The 25,073-nt window shown below is 38.1% G+C and overlaps 1 protein-coding gene across 2 annotated transcripts in view; it reads right to left on the bottom strand.

Moving 5' to 3' along the window:
• Positions 1-25,073, bottom strand: part of TMTC2 (transmembrane O-mannosyltransferase targeting cadherins 2) — a 422,587-nt gene that overhangs the window by 55,033 nt on the left and 342,481 nt on the right. For both annotated transcript variants that reach the window (XM_002687180.7, XM_059886837.1), the window contains one exon: positions 11,762-11,876. In XM_002687180.7, coding sequence (XP_002687226.1) covers positions 11,762-11,876 — 115 coding nt within the window. The remainder of the gene's footprint in view (positions 1-11,761; positions 11,877-25,073) is intronic.

Here is a 25,073-nt window from a genome sequence, read left to right as displayed (position 1 = left end):
TCTTTTCAGTTCAGGAGAAGAAACTTTCAATGTCTGTAGTCTACCAAAAAAAAAAGTCAGCCTCTCCCTCTCTTTGCTCTCTGGCCACAAGGGCAGGCACGTGACGCAGCCTGAGCTAAAGGGATGTTCTTGCTTAGGACCTTGATTCCTGAGCAAATGGCTGTAAGATGAAGAAACAGTTAGAACTGCTCACAATGGTGGAGGCAACAGGGCTATGTCCTTTCAGACTCTTCTGGCAAAGAACTGTAATTGGATGTCCTGCTTTCTTCCAGGAAGAGCCTGAGGCTACCTTATTTCCTACTGATTCAGGCTTCCAGCCTGTCTTGAATTCTGCAGTTCCCACAGCCTTCAAATAGCAACAGTTTTTCTTAATTACCACAAAATACCATGACTGTCACAGTTGACTGACACAAATAAGATGTACACTAAACTTTATAGGTAAGTTTGTGCATTGTCTATTCTTGCAATTCACAGCAAACTCGTTGCTTCAGCCAACTGGTTAATAGAAGAAATCAAATGTCTTGAATTTCCAGGAAGTCCAGTCAATAAGCCATCAAAACACGGCATGTTTGGGACTTCCACGGCAGTCCAGTGTTCAAGACTCTGCACTTCGAAGCAGGGTGCATGGGTTCAATCCCTGGTACAGGGACCTAAGGGATCACATCCCACGTGGTACAGTCAAAGAAATAAATAAAATATTAAAAACAAACAGAAAACAGTACGTTTTATGATCATGCCATGCTGCTTTCAGAAAACCTTCTAGAACAGTAGATAATAAGAGTTAGAAGCCCTTGCAGGTTGCACTGCAGTCTGGTGAGCATACTTGTGGAGTACAAAAGAAACGCTATAGAAAAAAGACAAATTCAGCTTTAGATATATGTACAGCACAGTTATAACATGAACAATAGTAGTTAATGCCTTGAGGTCCTGCAATTAATGGAGTTCTCTTGAAACTGTGACATGAAGAAGCTTTTGAGATAAGAAGATTGCAAAGAGGCCAGGAATAAAGAAAATAAACAAAAATTAACCTTTTCAACTAGAAAGCTACTACTCTCTTTAAAAGAGAAGGCATACTGGGCATACCTATAAAATTGAATTTGCACTTTGGTCAGGCCACATAAAAACTATAAAGACATATACCATGCAACCATAAAAATTATGGGAATAAGTGAAGACAACATTTCTCCAGAGAGCAGGACATATTTTTCTAATTTTTAAAGGAAAAATAATTAGAAACATTGCTATTTTTAATGGGGTTATGAGAAAGTAAAAACCCTTGACTTAAGAGTCTACTGGACTCACGACATGTTACAACGTGCCTCTGCGATTTATATTCTCATAAACGTTGAAGTTCAATTTCAATATGTCATGAAAAGTGCTTTAGCCTGGTATGAAACTGTAAAAATTCTCTCGCTAGGGTATTTAATGAAGGTTCCCTCAACCAAATTATAAGATCACTTTGGTTCAGACTCATTTGGAAATTTGAACCAGAATTCATTAGGTCATGCCCTGGAAAGGTTTTCTCCAGAGCAAAATAAATGGCATGGAGGTAGGAAATTAGAGTAACTTAATACCACAAAGAAGTAGGTCACTTTGAAGCAAGATAAACCAGTGTATGTCAAATATAGAAAGTATGGCTATCATTAATATTCATCTTATGGACATTCAAAGTCATGAGGTAGATAAGGATCAAAAATGGAACTAAGGAATTCTCTGGGTAAAATGCCTTTAAAATAATAATCGATGCAACTGAAAAAGGTTTCTTCCCCTAAAAGGGTTATCAGTCTATCAAGCCTTCCCTGTCTTCAGTCTTTTGAATTCGCAAAGGACAAATCTAGATGACTTAGTCTATTAAGCCAGAAGTTGAATTAATGATATTCCATTTAATAAAAATATAAATAGTAGAGATTATTATATTTGCTATATAATTGTGAAAATTAATTTTGACTCTTGGACTTTGCTTCTAATATTAAATGGCTTTTACTGACTAGTTATTAGGCATTTATGGCAACACATGTAAAACTGTGGGGAAAACAGCTGCATCAGCTCTACCCACTCAATCTTCATGTATATGCTTGTTATACTTTCTACAAAGAAAACTCATGAGGAGCTGTCCAATGTCTACTTTATGGTGTAAGCTATACTGCATACTCCCCTCTGCAAGAAGCATCCAGGGAGTACTTAATAAATCTTAATTGCTAAAATGATTAAATCATTAATCAACATTTGAAAATCGAGGAAATTAGCAATGTTCTGCTAATTGCTTAGTGGATTCTAGTAAATATTGTCTAGAAACTTAACCACTGTTGTTAAAGATTGATTACAGGACTCAGATTCCCAGGATTACTGGGATCAAACTATTTAAAGAAGCTGATAAAATATGTTTTTCCTGTATACCCATATTTTTTCTTTGTTCATTATTTCTTTTCTGGGACACTAAATTATCTATCATTTATCAAATTCCATGAATTGATTACTGCATTTGCCAGTTACATCAGTACCATGAACTGACTGCTATTATTAACCACATTTCAAAGACGAGTAAAATTAGGTTTAGAGAAGTTGACATCCCCCAAGTTAACACAGCTGGTAAATGGTTGAGCTCGAAATCAAGGACTCTAAAGCAAAATATCTGAACCACAAGGTCAGGCAGATATCTCTGTAAGCATCAGATATATCAGAAGGACATGTGATACATTGTTCTGTGGCAGATGACCTCACCAGTTCCCACATCAAATACTAAGAAAGGAATAAAACATGTTATTTGATTATTATGATTTAAAAGCAATGATTTAAATGTAAGAAATGAGATTCGAAACAGTGAAAATATGGAGAACATTTGCAATGACAGGTTTTACTTCCTGCATGACCCTAACTCCCAAATTACCAGACACAGTTGAGCAAAGAACAGTTTGAGAATGATGAAATGCATGATATGATGTTTTGCACTATGAACCTCACCCTCTCCCAAAAATGGGGGAGGCAAGGAACTAGGGAATGAGAAAAAGCAAGAACAGCGTTTGGATACTCACTTTCTTACCCTCACGATCTCCTATTTTTGGCGGCAGGGGTGTGTGAGATCACAATTAGACAGAAAACGGAACCCTAAGTTTCCTATTATGTCCAAGTAGAAGACTCAGAATGTGTCACAGGGAAAGCAGTTGGCTCTGCCAAGAGATCTCCCAGGCCATATGCAGACACCCTTGTATTCTGGCCACAGTACATTTTAAAAAATCAGGAATGAGACAGTGAGGAAGAAAAATTACTCTTACCAGGAAAGTACACTAAGTCCAGATGGGTGACTGTCCTCATCGAACATGTCACCTTGGGTCAGCATTATGTCCCCTATGCACGTGTGCTCAGATTTGCCCAACTCTTTGTGAACCCCATGGACAGCTGCCCACTAAACGTTTCTGTCCATGGAATTTTTCAGGCAAGAATACTAGAGTGAGTTGTCATTTCCTCCTCCAAGGGATATTCCCCACCCAGGGACTGAACCCCTGTCTCCTGAGTCTCCTGCATTGGCACGTGTATTCTTTACCACCGAGCCACCAGGAAAGTACATTATGTCCCTTATCTAGAGAATAAAGAGTTAATCACTACGCCAACAATAGACATCAACTGCAGACTCATACAGAGGCTTCTTTCTTACTATTAACTCCTGCCCATCATATATGTAAGGCCCTCTTTCTCTGACCTGTGGCCTCTGGGGGCCAGAAAAGATAGGAGGTAGAAAAAGCCAGATGGTATTTGTAAACTCGACTATGAAGTAAACCTTGACTTCTGAAGAAATCACTGGATTGGGCTAATTGTATTTTTGGTCTTTAGATTCAGTTTTTCTGCCATCAGTGAAAAGACAGGCTCGGAGTTGAAACAGATAGTAACAAAAGTCATAAACAAATATCATCATTTGATTACTATGGAATTCTATTTTTGTACAAGGGACTATGAAGCTTACATGCTAAAAATAAATAAATTTCACATTATAATTCTTCTCTCTGATATTATTTTATGACAGAAAAGTGTCTTTTAGAACACAGGTTTAGGACTCAATATTCTGACAAGATATGTATAAAAGAAATCTGGGGATCGATTATGTGATGAAACAACAACTTAACATGTCCTGTAAAATGTTTGAGGAGAATCTAATTAAAGAATTATTTATAATTACCTACATTTTTATGTATTCTGTGAAAGTTGGTAAATTTAAAATGACTTCTTTGAGAATACAGAAAATAAAAACTCAAGTAGCATTTAGAAGACTCTCTTTAACTACAATTATTAATGATTGTGAATGGCCAATTTTGAATTAAAATTATTTAATGTGGATAATAATCACTATTTGACTCATATAAAAGACAATATTTTATTAGTCTTGGTGATCATGTTCAAGAATAAATTATGAGCATTTTTTTTTTTTTTAACTAGAGAGCTGTTTGTTCCCTGTATCATGAAAGTAGAGTGAAACAGTAGCTGAGGTTTCCTGGGTTTTTGCCAACTTGCTAAACTTACATTTAGCTTTAAGTTACTCAAAGCAGAGCCACATTTTAATTCTAGTTGATCAATGTATGGTAGGAATAGATGTAGAACTAAAATAAACAAGGATATAAAAATGTATGGAAAATCTTAAAATAGCAAAATCAGAGTCACATATATGTAAAAATAATGGAGCAGAAAAAATCCTTGCAATGAAACTCCTAGAATAAACTGTTAATGATCATCAAGGATTCTCAAATGATAACTCTCAGTCAAGAAACCAAAAGTGGCCTCATGGTCTGTAGGCATCCATCTCAATGCTAAATATCAAGGAGAGAGAGGCAAAGTGGAAATGTAGCAGTAACAGAAGAAAAGACTTTGTTGATGTTTTAGTTTTACAAAATAATTCCTTAAAGTTAGACATTTCTTGATGTCCTATAAGAGTGTCAGCCCATTCTTTAATGGCCTCAATCTTTCAGGGCTGTGAAGGACAGGTTAAGCCTGTATCTGTAAAGATTACACAATAAAAAGAGAGGAAATGAGGAAATGTGTATTGGTAATGTCCACTATAATATTCCCATATAGTACTTATATTCAAGATGTAATGCTTGGGTGGAGAGACTGGGTTGAGAGGGATGAAAGGACAGGCAAGCTAGAACTTCCTTATAGGAGAGGTCCAAGAACCAACATCATAAGCATCGCCTGGGACTTTCTCTGGAAGGGTAAAACCTCAGGTACCACCTACATATCCTAACTAGAACAGGCGGGGTAACAAGATCTCTAGTGATTCACGACTCATACATACTTTAATGTCTGAAAGGCATGGAGAAGGAAGATGCCTACCTTCCTTCAACCTCATCTGCCATGCCTCTTTGAACAGTTTTTGTTTTTAATTTCTTGGCCCTATTTACTTTTTTTTTTTTTTTTTAACTTTTTGGCTGTGAGGCATGTGTGATCTCAGTTCCCTGATCATGGATTGAACCTGTGAACTCTGTGATGTAAGCGAGTCTTAACCACTGGACCAGCAGGGGAGTCCCTGACACACCCCTTTGCTTTAAAGACCTTACAACCCATTACAACCTAGTTGAAACAAGCCCCTCCTGACCAAAAATGGTCAGAAAAGTACAATTTATAAATGGAAAACCCAGTAACTTTTCAAGTGGTCTCTGATAATTTGCTAAGGTATTAAAGAAGAAAGCATATGACCCAGAGGGCCTTGGAGGTATTTCCAATATCCAACATACGTGTGCATGTATATGTGTGTGGGTATTCATAATCTGCTCTGAGAAAATAATCTTTGTTCCTTTATCCCTTAAGAACTTCAATTTTATGTCACTTCCAGTAAAATTATTTGAGAATGAAAACCAAAAGATAACAATTTTTTCTCAAATATTCACTCTGCTCTCTAAAAATCAGGGAAACATTGGAAACCCCTTGGTACAGTGTAGTTCTGCCTTTCTTACTTAGGAAGCAGTGACAACGTGGACCCTTAGACCTGGAAAAAGGGGAACTGCAGTTATCTCAGCAGTATGACACTATCCTAAGATGATATGTCTAAAAACTTAACATCTCTAAGTACAAATTTGGAGTTCACTCTCCTATGACTATAAATCTATTTTATAAAATGTATCATAAAGGGTAATTTAATAATATTGGAAGAATCTTACTATTTAGGATTTACATATTTGAAAATCTGTTACTCCCTGTAAATCCTTTTTCCATCAGTAAATTCAGGAGTCACAGCCTCTAGGTAATTGCTCAGTTATAAAGATGTGAGGGAGCCAATGGGACACGGTGAAAACAGTATTAAACCTGGCCAGAATATGCTAAGCATAAACCCCAGCTTTACCAACCGTGGGAAATAACAACTAACATTGAGCCTCAGCATCTTCATCTGTAAAATGGGAATATAAATATCTTCTTCATATATGTGCAATTATAATTAAGAAGGTGACACATAAAATGTAAAATATAGTCCAGGTAGACAGGAGGTATTTGAATAAATGCTACTTTTGTTCCTTCATTACCCTATAAGTGGATTAAAAAAAAAAAGAAAAAAAGCTTTTCATCACAGCCCATGGATGCTGGGAATAAGTTAAATTTGTTTTCAGCATCTCAATACTTCCTCTCAGGTGTCAAATATCCTTGTGTGCTTTCAAGCTTCCAGTTCTGGGAGAACGCTGAATAAATTCATTCATACAAAATGCTTCTAACAGAATAATTGATTCAATACTTTCCTTTCACAACTCTATAGACATTGCTCTACTGAGTTTTAGTATTTTAAATTCCTTTGATATTTTCCTTTGATGATAACCAATATGCTTTTTTTTTTTTTTTTTAATGCTCTCATCTGGAAACATCCATTACTCTTTCCTTTTCCATTTTAAGTACTAAAAATGTCAACACGTGTAGTCAATGTTCTAATATTATGTGAGGCCTTCAACATCTGTGATCACTCTTCCTGGAAATATATTTAGTAATTAGCCAAAATGTGGATCCTGTCTTCCCAAACAAGGCAAAAGCCAGAAATTCCCTCATCTTCCAGCTTTCTTCCAGCCAAAGTATCAGCACAAAACTCAAGTTCCATCAATCAGATGCAACCTCATAAGAGTCAAAGTCAGAAGTAAGCATAATGGGCTGGGGGTGGGGGAATGGGGGGGAGGGCAGCTGCACCCAGAAGAATCATCTCATGAATGTGGTGCTTGCTCTTCTTGGTTCCTTGTGGGTGATGACAACAGAGCTCTGGATTCTAAAATGTGCTGTGCTGCAAGGAAAGCTGCTGCTGCTGCTGTTGCTAAGTCGCTTCAGTCGTGTCCGACTCTGTGCGACCCCATAGACGGCAGCCCAGCAGGCTCCCCCGTCCCTGGGATTCTCCAGGCAAGAACACTGGAGTGGGTTGCCATTTCCTTCTCCAATGCAGGAAAGTGAAAAGGGCAAGTGAAGTCGCTCAGTCGTGTCTGACTCTTCGCGACCCCATAGACTGCAGCCTACCAGGAAGTCCATGGGATTTTCCAGGCAAGAGTACTGGAGTGGGTTGCCATTGCCTTCTCTCGCAAGGAAAGCTAGGCAGTAGAAATTATTTCTGGTTATGTAGAGTACTCTCAGTCTTGTCAGAAGAGCCTGTAGAATTCTCTACAATAAATCTCTACAATAAATCCTGTTTCTGTTTAAACTGGCAAGAGTGGATTCTTTAGTGAGCAACTGAAAACAGTGACTCAAACAAGAAGATAAGTTTAGGAGTAGATCTCTTTTCATTAATTTGACTTCTAATATGATGATTAAAGACCTTCATCCTATCTTGGAAATTTTGTCTATCTGTTGATAATTGTTTATCTGCTCTAGGCTCTCCTTCAAATATTTTCTATTTACATTAACATCTATATAACAAATACAATTACATGTGTATGTCTGCCATATATGGGCTTCTCTGGTCCCTCAGATGATAAAATATCTTCCTGCAATGCAGGAGCCCCAGGTTCAGTGCCTGGGGTGGGAATATCCCCTGGAGAAAGGAATGGTTATCCACTCCAGTATTTTTGCCTGGAGAATTCTGTTGACTGAGGACCCTGGGGGGGCTACAATCTATGGAGTAGCAAAGAGTTGGACACAACTGAGAGACTAGCACTTCACTTTTTCATTTTTATGCCACATATAAGAGCATATAATTATATACACATATTTATATATACAGACAAAAGTATCACAGATTACATGTGTACATGTACATGTATACATATTACATGCATGTATGTATGTATATATGTATATATATGTATATATAACTATATGTACACAGTTGTATGCTATACTTAATTATACAAATACATATATATATATATATAACTACTGTGTATACATCATTCTCATTCTATCCTCCAATCTTTTATCCTTTCAGTCATCATTTTCATATTTTTAGTGTTTCTCATTAAGTTCTGGGAATATATCTATAATTTCTATTTAAATTATCTATGAATTTTACATTGCCACCACTGTAGTCATAAACTCAGAGCTCCTATTAATCACTGAGTAAATTTTTCTGACGTTATAAGACCCCTCTTTTCAACATCCTATTTTATTTTCACAGATACATTCAGTTCGGACAGGTTAGATTACACTTCGATAATAGACACATCCTAAATCTTAGTGAAGGGACAAAATTTATTTTGCACTCATTCAACCTATCTAATGCAGGTGAGACGGGAGGTTTGTCTCCCATTGATTATTCCAGGATCTGTTTCTACTGACTCCTACAATTTTGACTTGAAAGTAGCACACATCACATTCACACACATTCCAGTGACCCAGAAAGACCCAGGGAGGCCTTCAACTGGGAGAAGTCAGGCAAGTGCAGTCCCGTTATGTTTCTTCAAGTCAGAAGGCCAAATATATTTGGTGAGCAGCATTAATACTTCCACATGTAGTGCTCTTGTGAATCACCTTGACAATAGAAATTGGAGGTGGTGGTTTAGTTGCTAAGTCATGTCCAACTCTTGCAACCCCACGGACTGCAGCCTGCCAGGCTCCTCTGTCCATGGGATTCTCCAGGCAAGAATACTGGAGTGGGTTAATTAGAAATGTTCTAATTCTACAGAAAAAGATCTTCATCTATTATTGAGAATTAAAATGAGTCTTTTAGAAATTTTGCAAATTTATAGCCTCTTGAAGGTCTGAATAAGATAGACTTTCCCCTTGATGGGCCCTTCCAATCTAGTTTCTTCTGGGGGAATAATTAATAGATTCCTTGGGTCAACTCACTGGGAGTTAGCCTAGGAAAGGGAAGTTAAATGAGGATGCCTCAAATCATGTCTTGAACTCTCACATTTCTTAAATTGCTGATTTTGGATCTTAGGTCAACCATTAATTCAAGACACAGTCAGGCAGACTTCTGCCCTTTCCCTTACATCCAATTCATCACCAAACCTTGCCAATTCTGTCTCCTAAATATCTTATGAAAGAACAGTGTTCTTGAGGAACTCAAGAACTCAAACTCAATTTACCACAATGTGGCATTACCAAGGGAAATATCAGATGCAACACTGAATAAGCAAATTCTTGACAGCTAACCATTTTGATAAGGCTGCATTCAAGGGAAAACCAATAGCCTTTCTTATTATTTTTCAGAAAACCCCTAAATGTTCTTGATTAATAAGGGAAGAGGCTGGTGTTCAGCTTGTACAGTAAGCATTCAAGAAATACTTGAATTTGACAGAGCTGAAAAAATAAGCAAACACATTCACAGGAGCTGCCACCAGGTTGAACAGGATGTGGGCAGGCTGCAGTGGTCATACTCACAATCACCATAGGAAGGCACTGACTGAATGCAACTTGATAAGCAATGCATACTGCAGAAAGCTAGAGAGGTTTTGAAAAATAAATCCTAAGAATTGCCATGCTGCCAATGTATAATAAAACTTTCCACTGGTTTCTAGCACTACGGTAACTAAGGAAAAATTACAAGTGATATATTTAACAAGGACCTTTTTTGTAATTGTTCTTATAACGAATATTGGTAGACCTTGAATTTCAGATATTGATTTAATATGTAGCAAAATGCCTTGTTGATGAAAGTATCTATTATGATTAAGATGAATTAGCATCTAGAAACATGTGCATGCACATTCTTGTAAATGGTTTATTGTGATTAAAAGCATAGTGTTTTATTCATGAAGAACAGAAAGTCCCCTTCCCATCACAGCACCTGACCTTGTCATGCATATTAAACTTGTCTTTTAAAAAAATTATCCTTCCAGTGAAGGTTCTTGCAAACTGGTTACAATATATTTTTTAAATATACCAATAGTTTATTGAATCCTGATTTCTCTTTGAAAGTATCTGCTTTAGGAATGCTAAGCATTAATGTGAAATGAGAGTATTCAACTGAAACCTCACAGTAATCTTTTTCCTCTCAGACTCTGAATTTCTTATTAAAAATTTATTAAAAGCCAAGGAGGAAACCACTAAGATATAGTTACATTAATAATCTCAAATTATAAATAAAATCTCAAAGTAATTTATAAAACTTGCTTTAAATATTGGTTCCTGGTGGGTATGTGATTATAAAAGGACAGGATGCTTGTGGCGATGCAAATCGTCTGTATTTTGACTGGAATGATGGATACACAAACTGGTATGTGTAATAAAAGCACACAAAACTAAACACACACAGATACACACAATGGCATAATAAAACTGGGGAAGCCAGTACATTAGTATCAATGTCAAAATACCGGTTTTGATACTGTATGGTAGTTCTACGAGATATCACCATCCGGGAAAGTGGATAAATTGTACAGGGATCTCTCTGTGTTGTTTCTTAACCGCATGCAAATCTACAATCATCTCAAAAAATTTTTATTTTTAAATGTTCCTCTATTTTTCTCAAAAGTCCACGTTTTAAAAACATCCAAACGTGGACCAATTCTGTTATTCTTCTTCCCAGGTAAGAGTGATCTACGTAATCAGAAACTTCCCAGAAGCTAGGCTCTGAGCCATCGTGCAATGTTACCTAAGGAAGCATCTGCATGGAGACTTTGGAGTGGATTTCAAGGAACCACATGTGAGAAGTGGTGTACACATGGCTAATAGAATAAATAATGCTTTTTGAACAACTGTATAAATCATTCGAGTTTCTTAAAAACATCCTTCTTTAATGCATTCACTTTCATTTTATATTGATACAAAAAACTGTTCATATGCCTTTTACTTGTTTTGAATTATTGTAATTAGTCTTCAAAACAATATTTCTGAGAAGAGATGCATAAATAGGTCTAAAAACATACTACTTCAACACATAACAACAGTGTTAATTATAGGCTCATTTGAGAATTTGATAGGCCTTCGATATATTTATATTTGATAATCCTCTCTACTATCAAGCATAATGTATTCATGTGCCACATTCAAAATAATTAATAAAAAAATACAAATACTGAGATGCAGTTGACTAACTGACACAATGTTCTGTCTTAGAGACATTTAATTAGACAATTATTAATATCAATTTTGCAGCTTTCCTTCTGTATTTTATGGACAATAATTTTTTAATGGAAAAGGGTCTCAATTTTCAGAGAATCCTAAACTCTCATATATCCTATATACTGGGCACATAAATCATAATGAATTAAATAGACCCAACTGATTTTAACATGGTTAAGCAGCATAATTCATTTTGGAATGTAGTGTAAGGTGGTACTTACAAAAAGGGGAATTAGTATAATTGAATAAATTATATTAATAGGTTTAAAGCTACAGTGTAGTCTTTTCAGGTACAGTAGCAAAAACTAACCTGAGCATGTGGGCGGCATTGAAGACAACATCAAACTCTGTGCTGTCCAGCTCAGCTGCTTTTTTTGCCATCTCAGCTGCTTCTATGAGGCGGGCTTCTTCCAGAAGAAACTGACCTGCAAAGCATGAAGTCAAGTGAGCTGAAACCTAGAAAATAATAGTCCTATGAAACAACTAAAGCTGCTATAGAGAAAAATCTAAGAACTGTGGTAAAGGTGACACAAAGCTAAGATTTATGGGTGCCGCACATCTACATGCTCATTATTCAGGCATACTTTATACGCCCTTCCCTTAACTGCAGAATACTGCAGTGTGCCAAATCTGTTACATTAACACTTTTTTTCTTAAAAATCCTCCACAGATTATTGAAGAAGAAATAAAATGAACAGATTTAAAGGTATGTTACAAATAGGTAAAAAAAATATATTTATTTTTTTAGGTATAACAAAACAAAAAAATTTCTGGGAAGATTTTAGTTTTCTGATGGTCAAAGTGGGGATTAAAGCACTATGTTAGTTGTGCCAAATCTATAGCTCAGGTGAAATATATTTCAATAAGCCACTCATCAACTGGTTTAAACATTAGTTTCACCTATGTAAGTCACTATAATCATTATGTTGCATCACTAGTGTAAAATTTAATTATTAGCTATAAACCTCTGAGACTCTAAGGTGAGAGTTGCTTTGTAGGAAAAAAAGATATATGACAATAAGTTGAGTTGATTTTAATTACTGGTCCTTTAAAGCAGCTTTTGTCTCTGATGCATATGCACAGTGCTACCCATATTAAGATACATTTATTTCCTTACCTAAGTAACACTAAAATTATTGAATAGAAACATAGAAAGGTTGGCTTAGTATTATCTTATAGATTGACTACTAAACACACAAGAATATTCACAAATTCAGATTTTTGAGATTACTTTCAGGTCAGCTCTGCAAGGTTAAAATTATTGCAGATAGAGCCACACAATTCTTCAAAACTCTCTCTCAGGAACTGTTGTATGATGCTACCCCAAAATCATACTGTAAAGGCAAAGAAAGGTGAAAAGAATTGGGACCAGTTTTAAGGCTGTAAATGTGCACAGAGAGAACAGGCTGCTTTCTATAGGTAAGGGTTTACTACCAGCAAAAGTAATGATGTTAAGCCTTATCTGATACAGATAATCAAATGAAAATCAAATCAAGGGAGGACAGAGGTATACAGAAACCACCCAGGCAATTGACAGGCTTATAAAGGTGTTTAATTTTATTATTTTTGTTTGTTTTGAGATTCCTATTTTCTTAGAGTTCAAGACTTTAACACTATGAAATATTGCTGGAAAAATGATTTGCAAGTCCTAAGGCATACAAAGAAACTGAAAAACTTTAAAAATGGTAAATTCTTTGCTTACTGCTTATCTTGTAAATATTACAAATGATCTTCTGACCTAAACGGCAGTTCTTAAAATACAGGGGAAACTTTCTACTTTAAGGTTTTATAATCAACCACAGTCACTGCTTGTACTTAAGCGCAGCTTCTAAACTTCAACTAGTAAAGAATGGTGAGTAAAGCCAGGCCTAGGCTTTTAATCCTACATTTTGACAGGAGTTGGAGGTCCTTTAGTTGTTTCTACAAAATGTTTTATATCACTTTCTTAGTTTTTCACATAACATTTGGCGCCTTTCTCATCTCTCAAAACAAACATAATTTTGGGATCAGAAAATGATTAAGAAAATAAGTTGTAAGGAGTTATGTTGATACATAGAAAAATGTATTACTTTAGGAATTCATGTAGACATTAACTCTACAGACCTGTTGAAATGAGATTCAATTTAAAGTATATGAGGTTTTAATAATGTAGGACAAAAAATAGACAATCTGCAGCATACTGAATATTAATATCTCTGCACATATGCCTTGGAACAGGATACCAGGCTAAACTCATTTTTCAGTTAGTTATGCTTCTTACAGATTAAAAATTAGAACATAATATTAATTGCTACCTATCTTCAAGGCCTATTTACCTAGCTAAATGTATTAATAAATATACTAATTACTTATGTGATTTTTAAACAAAGGATAATGTAGGAATTTATTAATTATTCTTTTCCTTTCCAGACAGTTATTAATTCTGAAAATGTATTCTGTATTAATAGAAGAGAAATGCAACAATTAATGGAATAATGAAGGTTATTTTATTATTCCAGATGGTAAGAGGAAAAGGAGATGTATTAGTTCTGGGGGAAAAAAATGAAATCTATACTCTCCATGCAGAAACAGAGGGACAGAAGTCACAAGAAGCCTAGGTGATGAAGACAATGATACTCAATGGCTTAAAAGGACAGTTGATACGCAATGACCAGGGCAAAGCCTTTCAAGTTCTACTAATGCTGAACATATCTCTGATGTTCATCAACAACAAAAAAAGAGTAACTAACTAGTTGGGTAAAATCAAATAGGCGATTTTTAAAATATTTAAAAACATTTCCTTACAGTTTAGGTAAGCTTTGCTACAGAACACAGACTTTGTAGCAGCTTTCAAGATCCAAAAACTACATGAAACACATAATTTTTAGTACTGCAAATGGTAACCAAAAAAAAAAAATTCCTATATGATAATTTTCTAACAGGAGGATTCATTCATCATATTAACATGCAAAAAAAGAATAATACAACATATGTGTAAAGTATCTGCCTAATTCCCTCCGTTCTGTTCGCAATAACTCATAGATCTCAATAGACCAGTTAGTGTTCTTCTATGATAAAGCTACAAAACATCAGGCAATGTGAATCACGTGGTGTTTTTAAGTGAATTTGAAAATCTGAACCAAAGTCGAAAATATTGATACCTTATTATTATACTGTGTTATACAGTAATCAATTGTTTGAAATAGAGCTCACAATTGATGGAAAACAGGGCAAAAAGCATTTCAAATATACAGAACCAACATAAATAAAGAAATAAAGACATGCTAGTTTCTTCTACATAATTATCCAAAGATCCTAAATTGATATGTTATTGGGGAATAACAAAATTTGCTCTTACTCCTAAAAGACTACCTTAATCGCTCCTCTTCTACTAGCTTCTTCTGTTATTGCTCCATCATACCCCGGCTCCAGACTCTGAACTACCCTGCTTCCCTTAGTGTAGCCTGCTGCTTCACATCCTTATTTGGCCCTCAACTCTTCAGCCTCTATGGTTTCTCTGCCTTGTCCTGCCCCAATCTCCAGGCTGCCTATCTTGCCCACCTAGCATAATAGGAGATGTTTCACTTCCTTCCTAAAACACTTCCTTTTTGGTGAAGCCTTCTTTGACCACTTTCCAGTAGTGTTAGAACTGCTTCCCGTTTAAGTTCACTGTAATATAATTTACCAGTCTAAACTAGAGCACTTACAAGAGTAAAAGAGAATGGCATTGTTAATTGTACTGGAACAGGGGCAATAAACCAGAATTGTTCCACCATGACTGCCCCACTTACAGCACATGGGACAGGCTGGCAATCTCAATCCTCTTGTCTTCATTACTATCGGGAGGTGAACTGTTTTACACAATAAAGCACTGAATCAGTGTTAGGAGAAGTGATCGATACCAGCAAGTGAGCCAGAAGTACTCTTCACTGAAGAATACAAAGGTTGACCATTGAGCCCATGAAGACTGAGCCAGATCCTGAAGCTTGGTGAGTTGGATCTCCTATTGGGGCTCTGAGATTGAGGCTTCCCTGGTGGCTCAGATGGTAAAGAATCTGCCTGCAATGCGGAAGACCCAGGATTGATCCCTGGGTTGGGAAGATCCTCTGGAGAAGGGAATGCTACCCACTCTAGTATTCTTGCCTGGAGAATCCCAGGGACAGAGGAGCCTGGTGGGCTACAGTCCATGGACTCTCAAAGAGTCTGACACAACTGAATGACTAACACTTTCACTTTCATTCTGAGGCAAGATTGAGTCAGGACACTGCAGGGAGTGAAGGGTGCTAGAAAGGAAAGGAAGAAAACAAGGAGGGCAGGCTGAAAGATTGCCTTTCTCAGTGGTTCTCCAGTTTTAGCACGTATCACAATCACTTTGAGGACTTGATAAAACAGAAAGCTAGGTTCTGTTCCTAAAATTTCAGATGCAGTGGGTCTAGGGCAGAGCCTATGATTTACATTTTTAAGAAGTTCCTACAGAAAACTGATGCTGCCAGTACAGGGCCCACAGCTTAAGAGCCAGCTGTCTTATGCGAACAAGAAAATGAATGTTTTGCACCATACCCTGGACTCCTGCCTGCGATTAGCTACGATTAGCTGACTGAGCTCTTCTGGAAATCAACTGCATGTGACATGCCCTCCCTCACATCACAGGCATAATGATCAGGTTCTACATACATGTACAGCTAGAAATACATATGTATGTGAATAAGAAATACTATATGTAAGTTTACTCTCTCAAACTCAAAATGAGGAGATTTAAGAGTTTTATTCCTCACTAATAGGCTAGATCTCTGAGAAATCATTTCTCTTTCACATAGAGTAGACAAACACATTCTTTGCATTTGATAACTGAGTAGAATTTCAAATAAAGAAACCACAAAAATTTAAGTAAAATACATTTTGTTCTCCGGGTGTACTGTGCTACCATACCTTATCATTATTTCTTTGGTTTGTAATTTGTCTTACCAAAGTTAATTACAATCATCTTATTTCCTTGTATCCAATCAAAGGGAGAAAGACCAAAAAAAAAGATGAAGAGTTATAAAAGAAAAAATACATTTGAGTACAGAAAGGCAGAAGAGAAAATAAAAAGAGAAAGCTTTCTCCAGAGGCCCTGATACAGAGCTTAAGTAGCCTCCCAGGGGAAAGGGGGAAAGTGGTTCAGAGTTTTGAATTCAACTATTTCAGCATTAGAGGTGTGCTGCTGCTTCTCTGGACAACTGTCTCACTGAACAATTTAAGAACTTTGTTGATTTTTACCAACATATCAATATGAGAAGCCTGTGAAGATCAATCTTTCATTAATTCCTGGATTTAAAAAGCTGTCTGAAAGGTAGAAAACCATAAAATTGTAAGCTGGCCCTTAAGCTGTAGGTTCAAAGACTGCTTTCCAGACGTTCTGCATATAAACTCCCAAGATTAGTTGGGACTGTCATTTTTCACTAAAATATTATGAAAAACTCAGTCTTATGATCAATGCAACTAAATTAAGGAACTAAAACAATTAGTAGTAAGTGCTATGATAATCCAATTCTCTTGAGGAAAAATCACTCGTACACAGCCTTTAAAAAATGGTTAAAGGTTGGGAGTTCCCTGCTGGTCCAGTGGTTAACACTTCACCTTCCAATGCAGAGGGTGCAGGTTCGATCCCTGGTCTGGGAGCTAAGATCCCATATGCCCTATGGCCAAGAAACCAGGACATAAACAACATAAGCAATATTGTAACAAATTCAATAAAGATTTAATTAAAAAAATAATAATAAAAAATAAATAAATAAAAATGGTTAAAGGCAAATGAAAATCTTTAACAGAGAATTTTTGTTAAAATAGTTCCCCTTAGAGAGGACATCAGGTTATCAAAATATATCTAGAACTGTCTTACTTCCGATACCACCCTGTCTCAAACCATCCTCTCCCCCTGGGTAACAGCAGTAACTTCATAATGGGTCTCTGCACTTCTGCCCCTGATTCTATAGGCTACTCTCAACATGGAGAAGGCAATGGCACCCCACTCCAGTACTCTTGCCTGGAAAATCCCATGGACGGAGGAGCCTGGTAGGCTGCAGTCCATGGGGTCGCGAAGAGTCAGACACGACTGAGCGACTTCACTTGCCCTTTTCACTTTCCTGCATTGGAGAAGGAAATGGCAACCCACTCCAGTGTTCTTGCCTAGAGAATCCCAGGGACGGGGGAGCCTCATGGGCTGCCGTCCATGGGGTCACACAGAGTCGGACACGACTTAAGCGACTTAGCAGCAGCAGCAGCAGCAGCAGCAGCAACTCTCAACACAGCAGTCAGGGATCCTGTCATTCTAAAGTTGGCTCAGGGGAGCTGAAAGTCATTACACTGGACTATCCTGCCTGATATGACCAACACGGAGTTCTACCCTCAACCTTTACGTCAGTTCTCTGACCTCATCTCCTTTGTTTTCTACTACTCTCCCTCTTGTTCACTGAATCTATATTAGGCTCCTGCTATTCATCTAACACATCAGAGTAAGAAAGACCCCTTCACCAGGGTCTTTTTCCATTCTCTCCGCCTGGTATGCTTTACCCCAGATATTACAGAGGCTCACTCTCTTAATTCCTGGCACACAGTGGGGATTTACTAAAGACATATTCAATGGCAGGACTGAATTAACCTAGTCATAGCTCTATGTGGCTAACTGCTTCATCTTCCAGACCAAGTTAGAACCTAGCCAACGCAGGTCATCAGGCGCTTGCCTATTCATAGCCTCTTACCTCACAGTGATTTTATGCAAGGCTGCAGTGAATGGTCACATACGCATAATACACAAGGGTACCATTCACAACGATGTCTCTGTGAATGTGCCTCTTGTGGTTGAGCAACATGGTGGCCCTGACTTTAGACCTTTGAATTTCCCTTGAAATATAAGTGATCCAGACATCAATTATATTAATACCTTCAAAGACATTTAATTTCAGAAAAGTTCAAACTATGTAAGGTGTCTAAAATTTATTATATTCTATTGCACTGTGAAATAATTTCAACCATTTGAAAATAACAAGCTGAAGGTTAAAGTATCCAACCCAACATATGGGGATATGAAGATAAATGCAACATTTATTTTTGGAACAGTTTCCATCTAGCAGAGGAAAAGGGAGATTATGAAGATAGTTTAACTATAAAATGTATATAAATTTGAAAAGGGAGCTGTGCAAGGTACCACAAGCAAACTGCATCATTTCTGGATGGAGGTGAATTGCTTGGCATTGTTCACTTTATAATCAAATTTAAATATACATAAAGGGCACAAGCTAAGTGTTCAGTTCAGTTCATTTGCTCAGTCATGTCTGACTCTTTTCCACCACATGGATTGCAACACACCAGGCCTCCATGTCCATCACCAACTCCCAGAGTTTACTCAAGCTCATGTCCATTGAGTCAGGGATGCCACCCAACGATCTCATCCTCCGTCATCCCCTTCTCCTCCTGCCCTCAATCTTTCCCAGCAACAGGATCTTTTCCGATGAGTCAGTTCTTTGCATCAGGTGACCAAAGTATTAGAGCTTCAGCTTCAACATCAGTCCTTCCAATGAGTACTCAGGACTGATCTCCTTTAGGATGGGCTGGTTGGATCTCCTTGCAGTCCAAGGGACTCTAAGGAGTCTTCTCCAACACCACAGTTCAAAAGCATCAATTTTATGGTGCTCAGCTTTCTTTATAGCCCGTACATGACTAATGGAAAAACCACAGCATTGACTAGATGACCTTTGTTGGCAAGGTAATGTCTCTGCTTTTTAATATGCTATCTAGGTTGGTCATAACTTTTCTTCCAAGTAATAAGCATCTATTAATTTCATGGCTTCAGTCACCATCAGCAGTGATTTTGGAGCCCAAAAAAATATAGTGTGTCACTGTTTACACTGTTTCCCCATCTATTTGCCATGAAGTGATGGGACCGGATGCCATGATCCTAAGATCATGGTGACCATGGTGACCAAACTCTGAATGTTGAGTTTTAAGCCAACTTTTTCACTCTCCTCTTTCACTTTCATCAAGAGGCTCTTTCCTTAGTTCATCTTCGCTTTCTGCCATAAGGGTGGTGTCATCTGCATATCTGAGGTTATTCATATTTCTCCCAGCAATCTTGATTCCATCTTGCACTTCATCTACTCCAGCATTTCTCATGATGTACTCTGCATATAAGTTAAATAAGCAGGGTGACAACATACAGCCTTGACATACTCCTTTTCCTATTTGGAACCAGTCTGTTGTTCCATGTCCAGTTCTAACTGTTGCTTCTTGACCTGCATACAGATACCTCAAGCGGCAGGTCAGGTGGTCTGGTATTCCCATCTCTTTCAGAATTTTCCAGAGTTTGTTTTGGTCCACACAGTCAAAGGTTTTGGAATAGTCAATAAAGCAGAAGTAGATGTTTTTCTGGAACTCTCTTGCTTTTTTAATGATCCAACACAGTTGGCAATTTGATCTCTAGTTCCTCTGCCTTTTCTAAATCTAGCTTGAACATGTGGAAGTTTATGGTTCACATACTGTTGAAGCCTAGCTTGGAGAATTTTGAGCATTACTTTACTAGCGTGTGAGATGTGTGCAACTGTGCGGTAGTTTGAGCATTCTTTGGCATTGCCTTTCTTTGGGATTGGAATGAAAACTGACATTTTCCAGTCCTGTGGCCACTGCTGAGTTTTCCAAATTTGCTAGCATATTGAATGCAGCACTTTCACAGCATCATCTTTTAGGATTTGAAACAGCTCAACTGGAATTCCATCACCTCCACTAGCTTTGTTCGTAGTGATGCTTCCTAAGGCCCACTTGACTTCGCATTTCAAGATCTCTGGCTCTAGGTGAGTGACCACACCATCGTGATTATCTAGGTCATGAAGATCATTTTTGTATAGTTCTTTTGTGTATTCATGTCACTTCTTGTTAATATCTTTTGCTTCTGTCAGGTCCATACCATTTCTGTTCTTTATTGTCTATTACTAGCATCCAGAAGCAATTATCTGTACCTGAGGGCTCTTCCCAAAGATTCAGATGACTAGAACAAGAATAAAAGGCACTGCAGAAGTATTTGGGCTGACTGGTTTTGACTTGTAATCATGGTCATGACATCTCATTATAACAAGAAGAGTCAGTGAAGTTGAGCTGAGGTGAGTGAGCCCTTTCTGTGCTGTTTCTAACTAGGGAGGGGAGTAGTGAAGTTCTGTTAAGATGGGTGGGTAATATCCAAATGCACAAGATTTACACTAACTTTTGGAAAGAGATTCTACTGAAGAGAGGCTACTTGTTAACATGTGCTCATTATGCCTGGGAGAAATAAAATTAGAGAGGAGAATCTTCTGCTTCTCTGAAGAGAAGTTTGCTGAATGTCTGAGTGAGGTTTGCTCTCAGTCTTAACCAATCTCTCTCTCCTTTCCCTTCTAGTTTTGCTGCTTCATGTTTTTGTGCTTTGGCAGTCTGATTAATAAAAGCTCTGGTTTACTGAGACAGACCCAGAGTGATAACTGTGCCACAGTTACTGGCTAAGAAAACAGGTGGGCCAAGAAAACAAGGAAAAGGTCATCCAGGAGATCAATCTGGACAGTTCAGTTTGAGGCTGGAAGGTCCTGGATGTATCCCTACATGACCATGAGGCCAAGAATCTGGCCTGAATTGGACAGGTGGCACAAAAGGTGTCCAGGGCAAAGGAGATTAGAAGATTAGCAGGCCAGGGCTCTGTGCTCATCCAGAAAGGAGGCCAGGAAGGCTATTGCTTTATTGCATTTATTTCTCCTCTGACTCTTTTCAGAAGGGCTACGAAACCAAGGGAGTTACGAGGACTATCAGATGGAGAGTGGGAATTAGAGAGGGCAAAGAAGGGAAAGAGAGGGGCCCAGGGAGGAATTGAAGAGATCAGAGAAAGGGGAGGAGTGGTATGGGGGCATAGAGTGGGCAAGAACCTGATCCCATTATAGATTTAAGTAATAAAGAGATTCAGTAGAGATCAAGTATGCTCCATCAAGGACAAGACAACAATGCTAAGACTTCAAACAGTCTGAATTTCATCACCTAAAGATGAGGACAAAGCCATAACTAGATGAGGAGTACAACCTAATTAAAGACAGGGGAAGTAGTCACATTTTATTCTAGGATGTTGTGTAATCTGAGACAAGGGAGCTGTAAGGAAAGAAATGAGACAGATGCAGGACTTGAAGGCAGACACTGAAGTCACTACAGAAAGGAACATGGCTCTGAGACTAAGTTAAGGTGGGTGGTAATGAGACTGCAGAGAGGTGGTCAGGAAGCTTACATCCTCTGCTTAAGAAGAGCTCAGTATTTTCACTGTGCTCCACAAAATTCCTAAGGGCTTTTGGGAGATATTCCCTTACAAATGTATCCACAGGGGCACAGAGGAGTCAATGGCAGGATACACAAACTTTGGGAACAACTGTCGTACGTAGTCAGAGGCAGATTGCAACCTCCCAAGTACATTCAGTCACTGAATGAAATAGCTAAGATTGGAAAGACAGCCTCCCTCCCTCCTTCTCTCTCTCTCTCATCCCCAATTCTTCTCTTGTTAATAATTACTTGTCACTTATAATCCTTCTTCTTACAAGCAATTATTCCCTTTCTCTCTGGTCTTTCTGTCTGCATGCTGACAGGTAAGGATTTCCTCTTTTTCTTAACTCCTACATCTTTATTCTATCTCCCTTTCCCCTAATTTCTGTCCCTTATTTATATACTTTATTCAAAAATCGTTCTATACAATTCATTCATTCTTCAGGATATTAGCATAGTTTTCATTATAATTTTAAAATTATTATAATTTACTCAGCATTTAACTTAAATGCAGAGCACATGATGTGAAATGCTGGGCTGGATGAAGCAAAAGGTAGAATCAAGATTGCAGGGACAAATATTAATAACCTCAGATATGCAGACAACACCACGCTTATGGCAGAAAGCAAACAGGAACTAAAGAGCCTTTTGATGAAGGTGAAAGAGGAGAGTGAAAAAGCTGGCTTAAAACTCAACATTCAAAAAACTAAGATCATGGCATCTGGTCCCATCACTTCATGGCAAATAAATGGGGAAACAATGGAAACAGAGAAACTCTTTATTTTCTTAGGTTCCAAAATCACTGCAAATGGTGACTGAAGCCATGAAATTAAAAGAAGCTTGCTCCTTGGAAGAAAAGCTATGACAAACCAAGACAGTGTAATAGAAAGCAGAGATACTACTTTGCAGACAAAGGTCCATGTAGTCAAATTTTGTGGTCTTCCCAGCAATCATGTACGGATGTGAAAGTTGGACCATAAAGAAGGCTGAGCACCAAAGAATTGATGCTTTTGAACTGTCGTGTTGGAGAAGACTTTTGAGAGACCCTTGGAGAGCAAGGAGATCAAACCAGTCAATCCCAAAGGAAATCAACCCTGAATATTCACTGGAAGGACTGATGCTGAAGCTGAAGCTCCAATACTTTGGCCACCTGATGGGAAGAGCTGACTGGTTGGAAAAGACCCTGATGCTAGGAAAGACTGAAGGCAGGAGGAGAAGGGGATGACAGAGGATGAGATGGTTGGATGACATCATTGACTCAATGGACATGAATTTGAGCAAGCTCCAGGAGATGGTGAAGGACAGGGAAATCTGGTGGGCTGCAGCCCATGAGACTGCAGAGTTGGTTGGACATGACTGAGCAGCCAAACAACAAACGAGCATTTATTACATGCTAGTTATTTTATGAAATTATAAATGAATCCTCATTTGAGGTCATAAAAATCATCTCCAGATTAAGAATTTGAGGGGCAAAGAGGCTAACAGAAGTCATGATCAAGGAGGTAATCTATAGTAGGGCTGGGTGTGCCTCATTCCAAAAGCCTTGATCCATGATCCAAAATCCAATGCACTTTCTATGTCCTAATCCAAAACTTCAGTTCTCAACTTCTTGTTTTTATGACTTTTTGAGTCCTATATAAAATCTTCAAAAGAATATATGTAAATTGTTGCTATGGTCTGAAAGTCTATGCCTTCCTCCCTTTCATATGTTGAAAGCCTAACCCCTAAAGTGATGCTATGCAGAGGTAGAGTCTTTAAGAGGTGCTTCCATCGTAAATGTGGGGTCCTCATGAATGGGAGTAGTGCACTCACAAAAGAGACCCCAGAGAGTTCCCTTGTTCCTTCTACCATAGGAGAACTAGACAGAACATGGCTATAAAGAAGGAAGCGGGTCCCAGACACTGAGTCAATCTGAGCATGATATTGGGACTTTTGGCTTCCAGAACTGTGAGGAATAAATATGTGTTGTTTGTAAGCACAGTATTGTGTTATAGTACTCTTAATGGACTAAGGCATGAACTTAGTCCACTTTCTCTTAGCAAAACAAGATCTAGTCAAAAATTATTTTTAAAAAAGTAGATTCTCTCTGTTCTCTGCTAAGTGATTTCAGTCGTGTCCAACTCTGTGTGACCCCATAGACGGCAGCCCACCAGACTCCCCTGTCTCTGGGATTCTCTGGGCAAGAATACTGGAGTGGGTTGCCATTTCCTTCTCCAACGCATTATGCATGCATGCTAAGTCGCTTCAGTCGTGTCCGACCCTGTGCAACCCTATGGACAGCAGCCCACCAGGCTCCTCCATCCACAGGATTCTCTAGGCAAGAATACTGGAGTGGGTTGCCATTTCCTTCTATCTCCATGCAAAACCCGGAAGCAGAGATAAGAAAAGGAAAGAGTGAAACTAACAGAAAACCAGTCTATCCTTCTTTCGTCATTCTTGTGTTAAATAAAATACTGACTGTCCACCTTCTTCGTGTGAGGTACTATTTTCGGTGCTGGAGAAGGTCACCTGGTTATATTCAAGACTCTCTGGTTTTGAGTCTTGGGGTCCTCACTTTTTTTTTTTTTTAACAGGGATAACCTGTGTTATCAGAAGGAATACATGACATAGCATGAATAAAACTGCACAGGGTGGGGGCTGGTGCCTTTCCTCCTGTCTTTTGTCCTCACTCTCCTCTACATGAGCCCCCTCCCTCCATCTGCCCCTTTCTGGCTCTTCACTGTATTGGTGACTGAGCTGCCCTTCCTGAGGTTTTTAAGTAGGTGATTATGAGAGCTCCATGGGTATCTCCACCAAAATCTCAGCATTCTGTGTCTGTGTCACCTTTGTGGACCCAATGGACTTACATTTAGTTAGAGTGAATTTTTTAAAGCATAAGGCCATAAACATATCATGGGCTGGAGATCAGACAAAGTTCAGACCCTTACTAGGCATAGGGCCTTCAATACATCACTTACACTCTTGATATCTTAAATTCTGCATCTGTAAAACAGGCATAATATTATTTTTGGCCCAGTGTTAAGATTCCTGGAGTGACAAAAGCACCTACAACCGGGTCAAAAATGCAAATGTTTGAGACTAAACCTCAATAATAGAGTACTAGCATTAATGGATACGTATGTGTCTGGCATGACACCAAGCAGGTTCCTTTATGAATATTCTCCAAACTTTGGATTCTGGCCATGCCGTAATACTTGAGTTTATTTAATTATCCTAATAATGTGAAGCATCTTATCGTCCTTGTATAGCTTTTAACAGCAGTGTTAATTTCTTTTTAGAAACATAATGAAATATAACACAACTTGGGTGCAATGGTCTGCATATTGTAATCCTAACCCCCAAGG

The sequence above is a fragment of the Bos taurus genome, chromosome 5, assembly GCF_002263795.3.
Source record: "Bos taurus isolate L1 Dominette 01449 registration number 42190680 breed Hereford chromosome 5, ARS-UCD2.0, whole genome shotgun sequence".
Classification (NCBI taxonomy): Eukaryota; Metazoa; Chordata; class Mammalia; order Artiodactyla; family Bovidae; genus Bos; species Bos taurus.
Note: the sequence above shows the minus strand (reverse complement) of the source record. Positions and strands in the feature narration are given on the sequence as shown.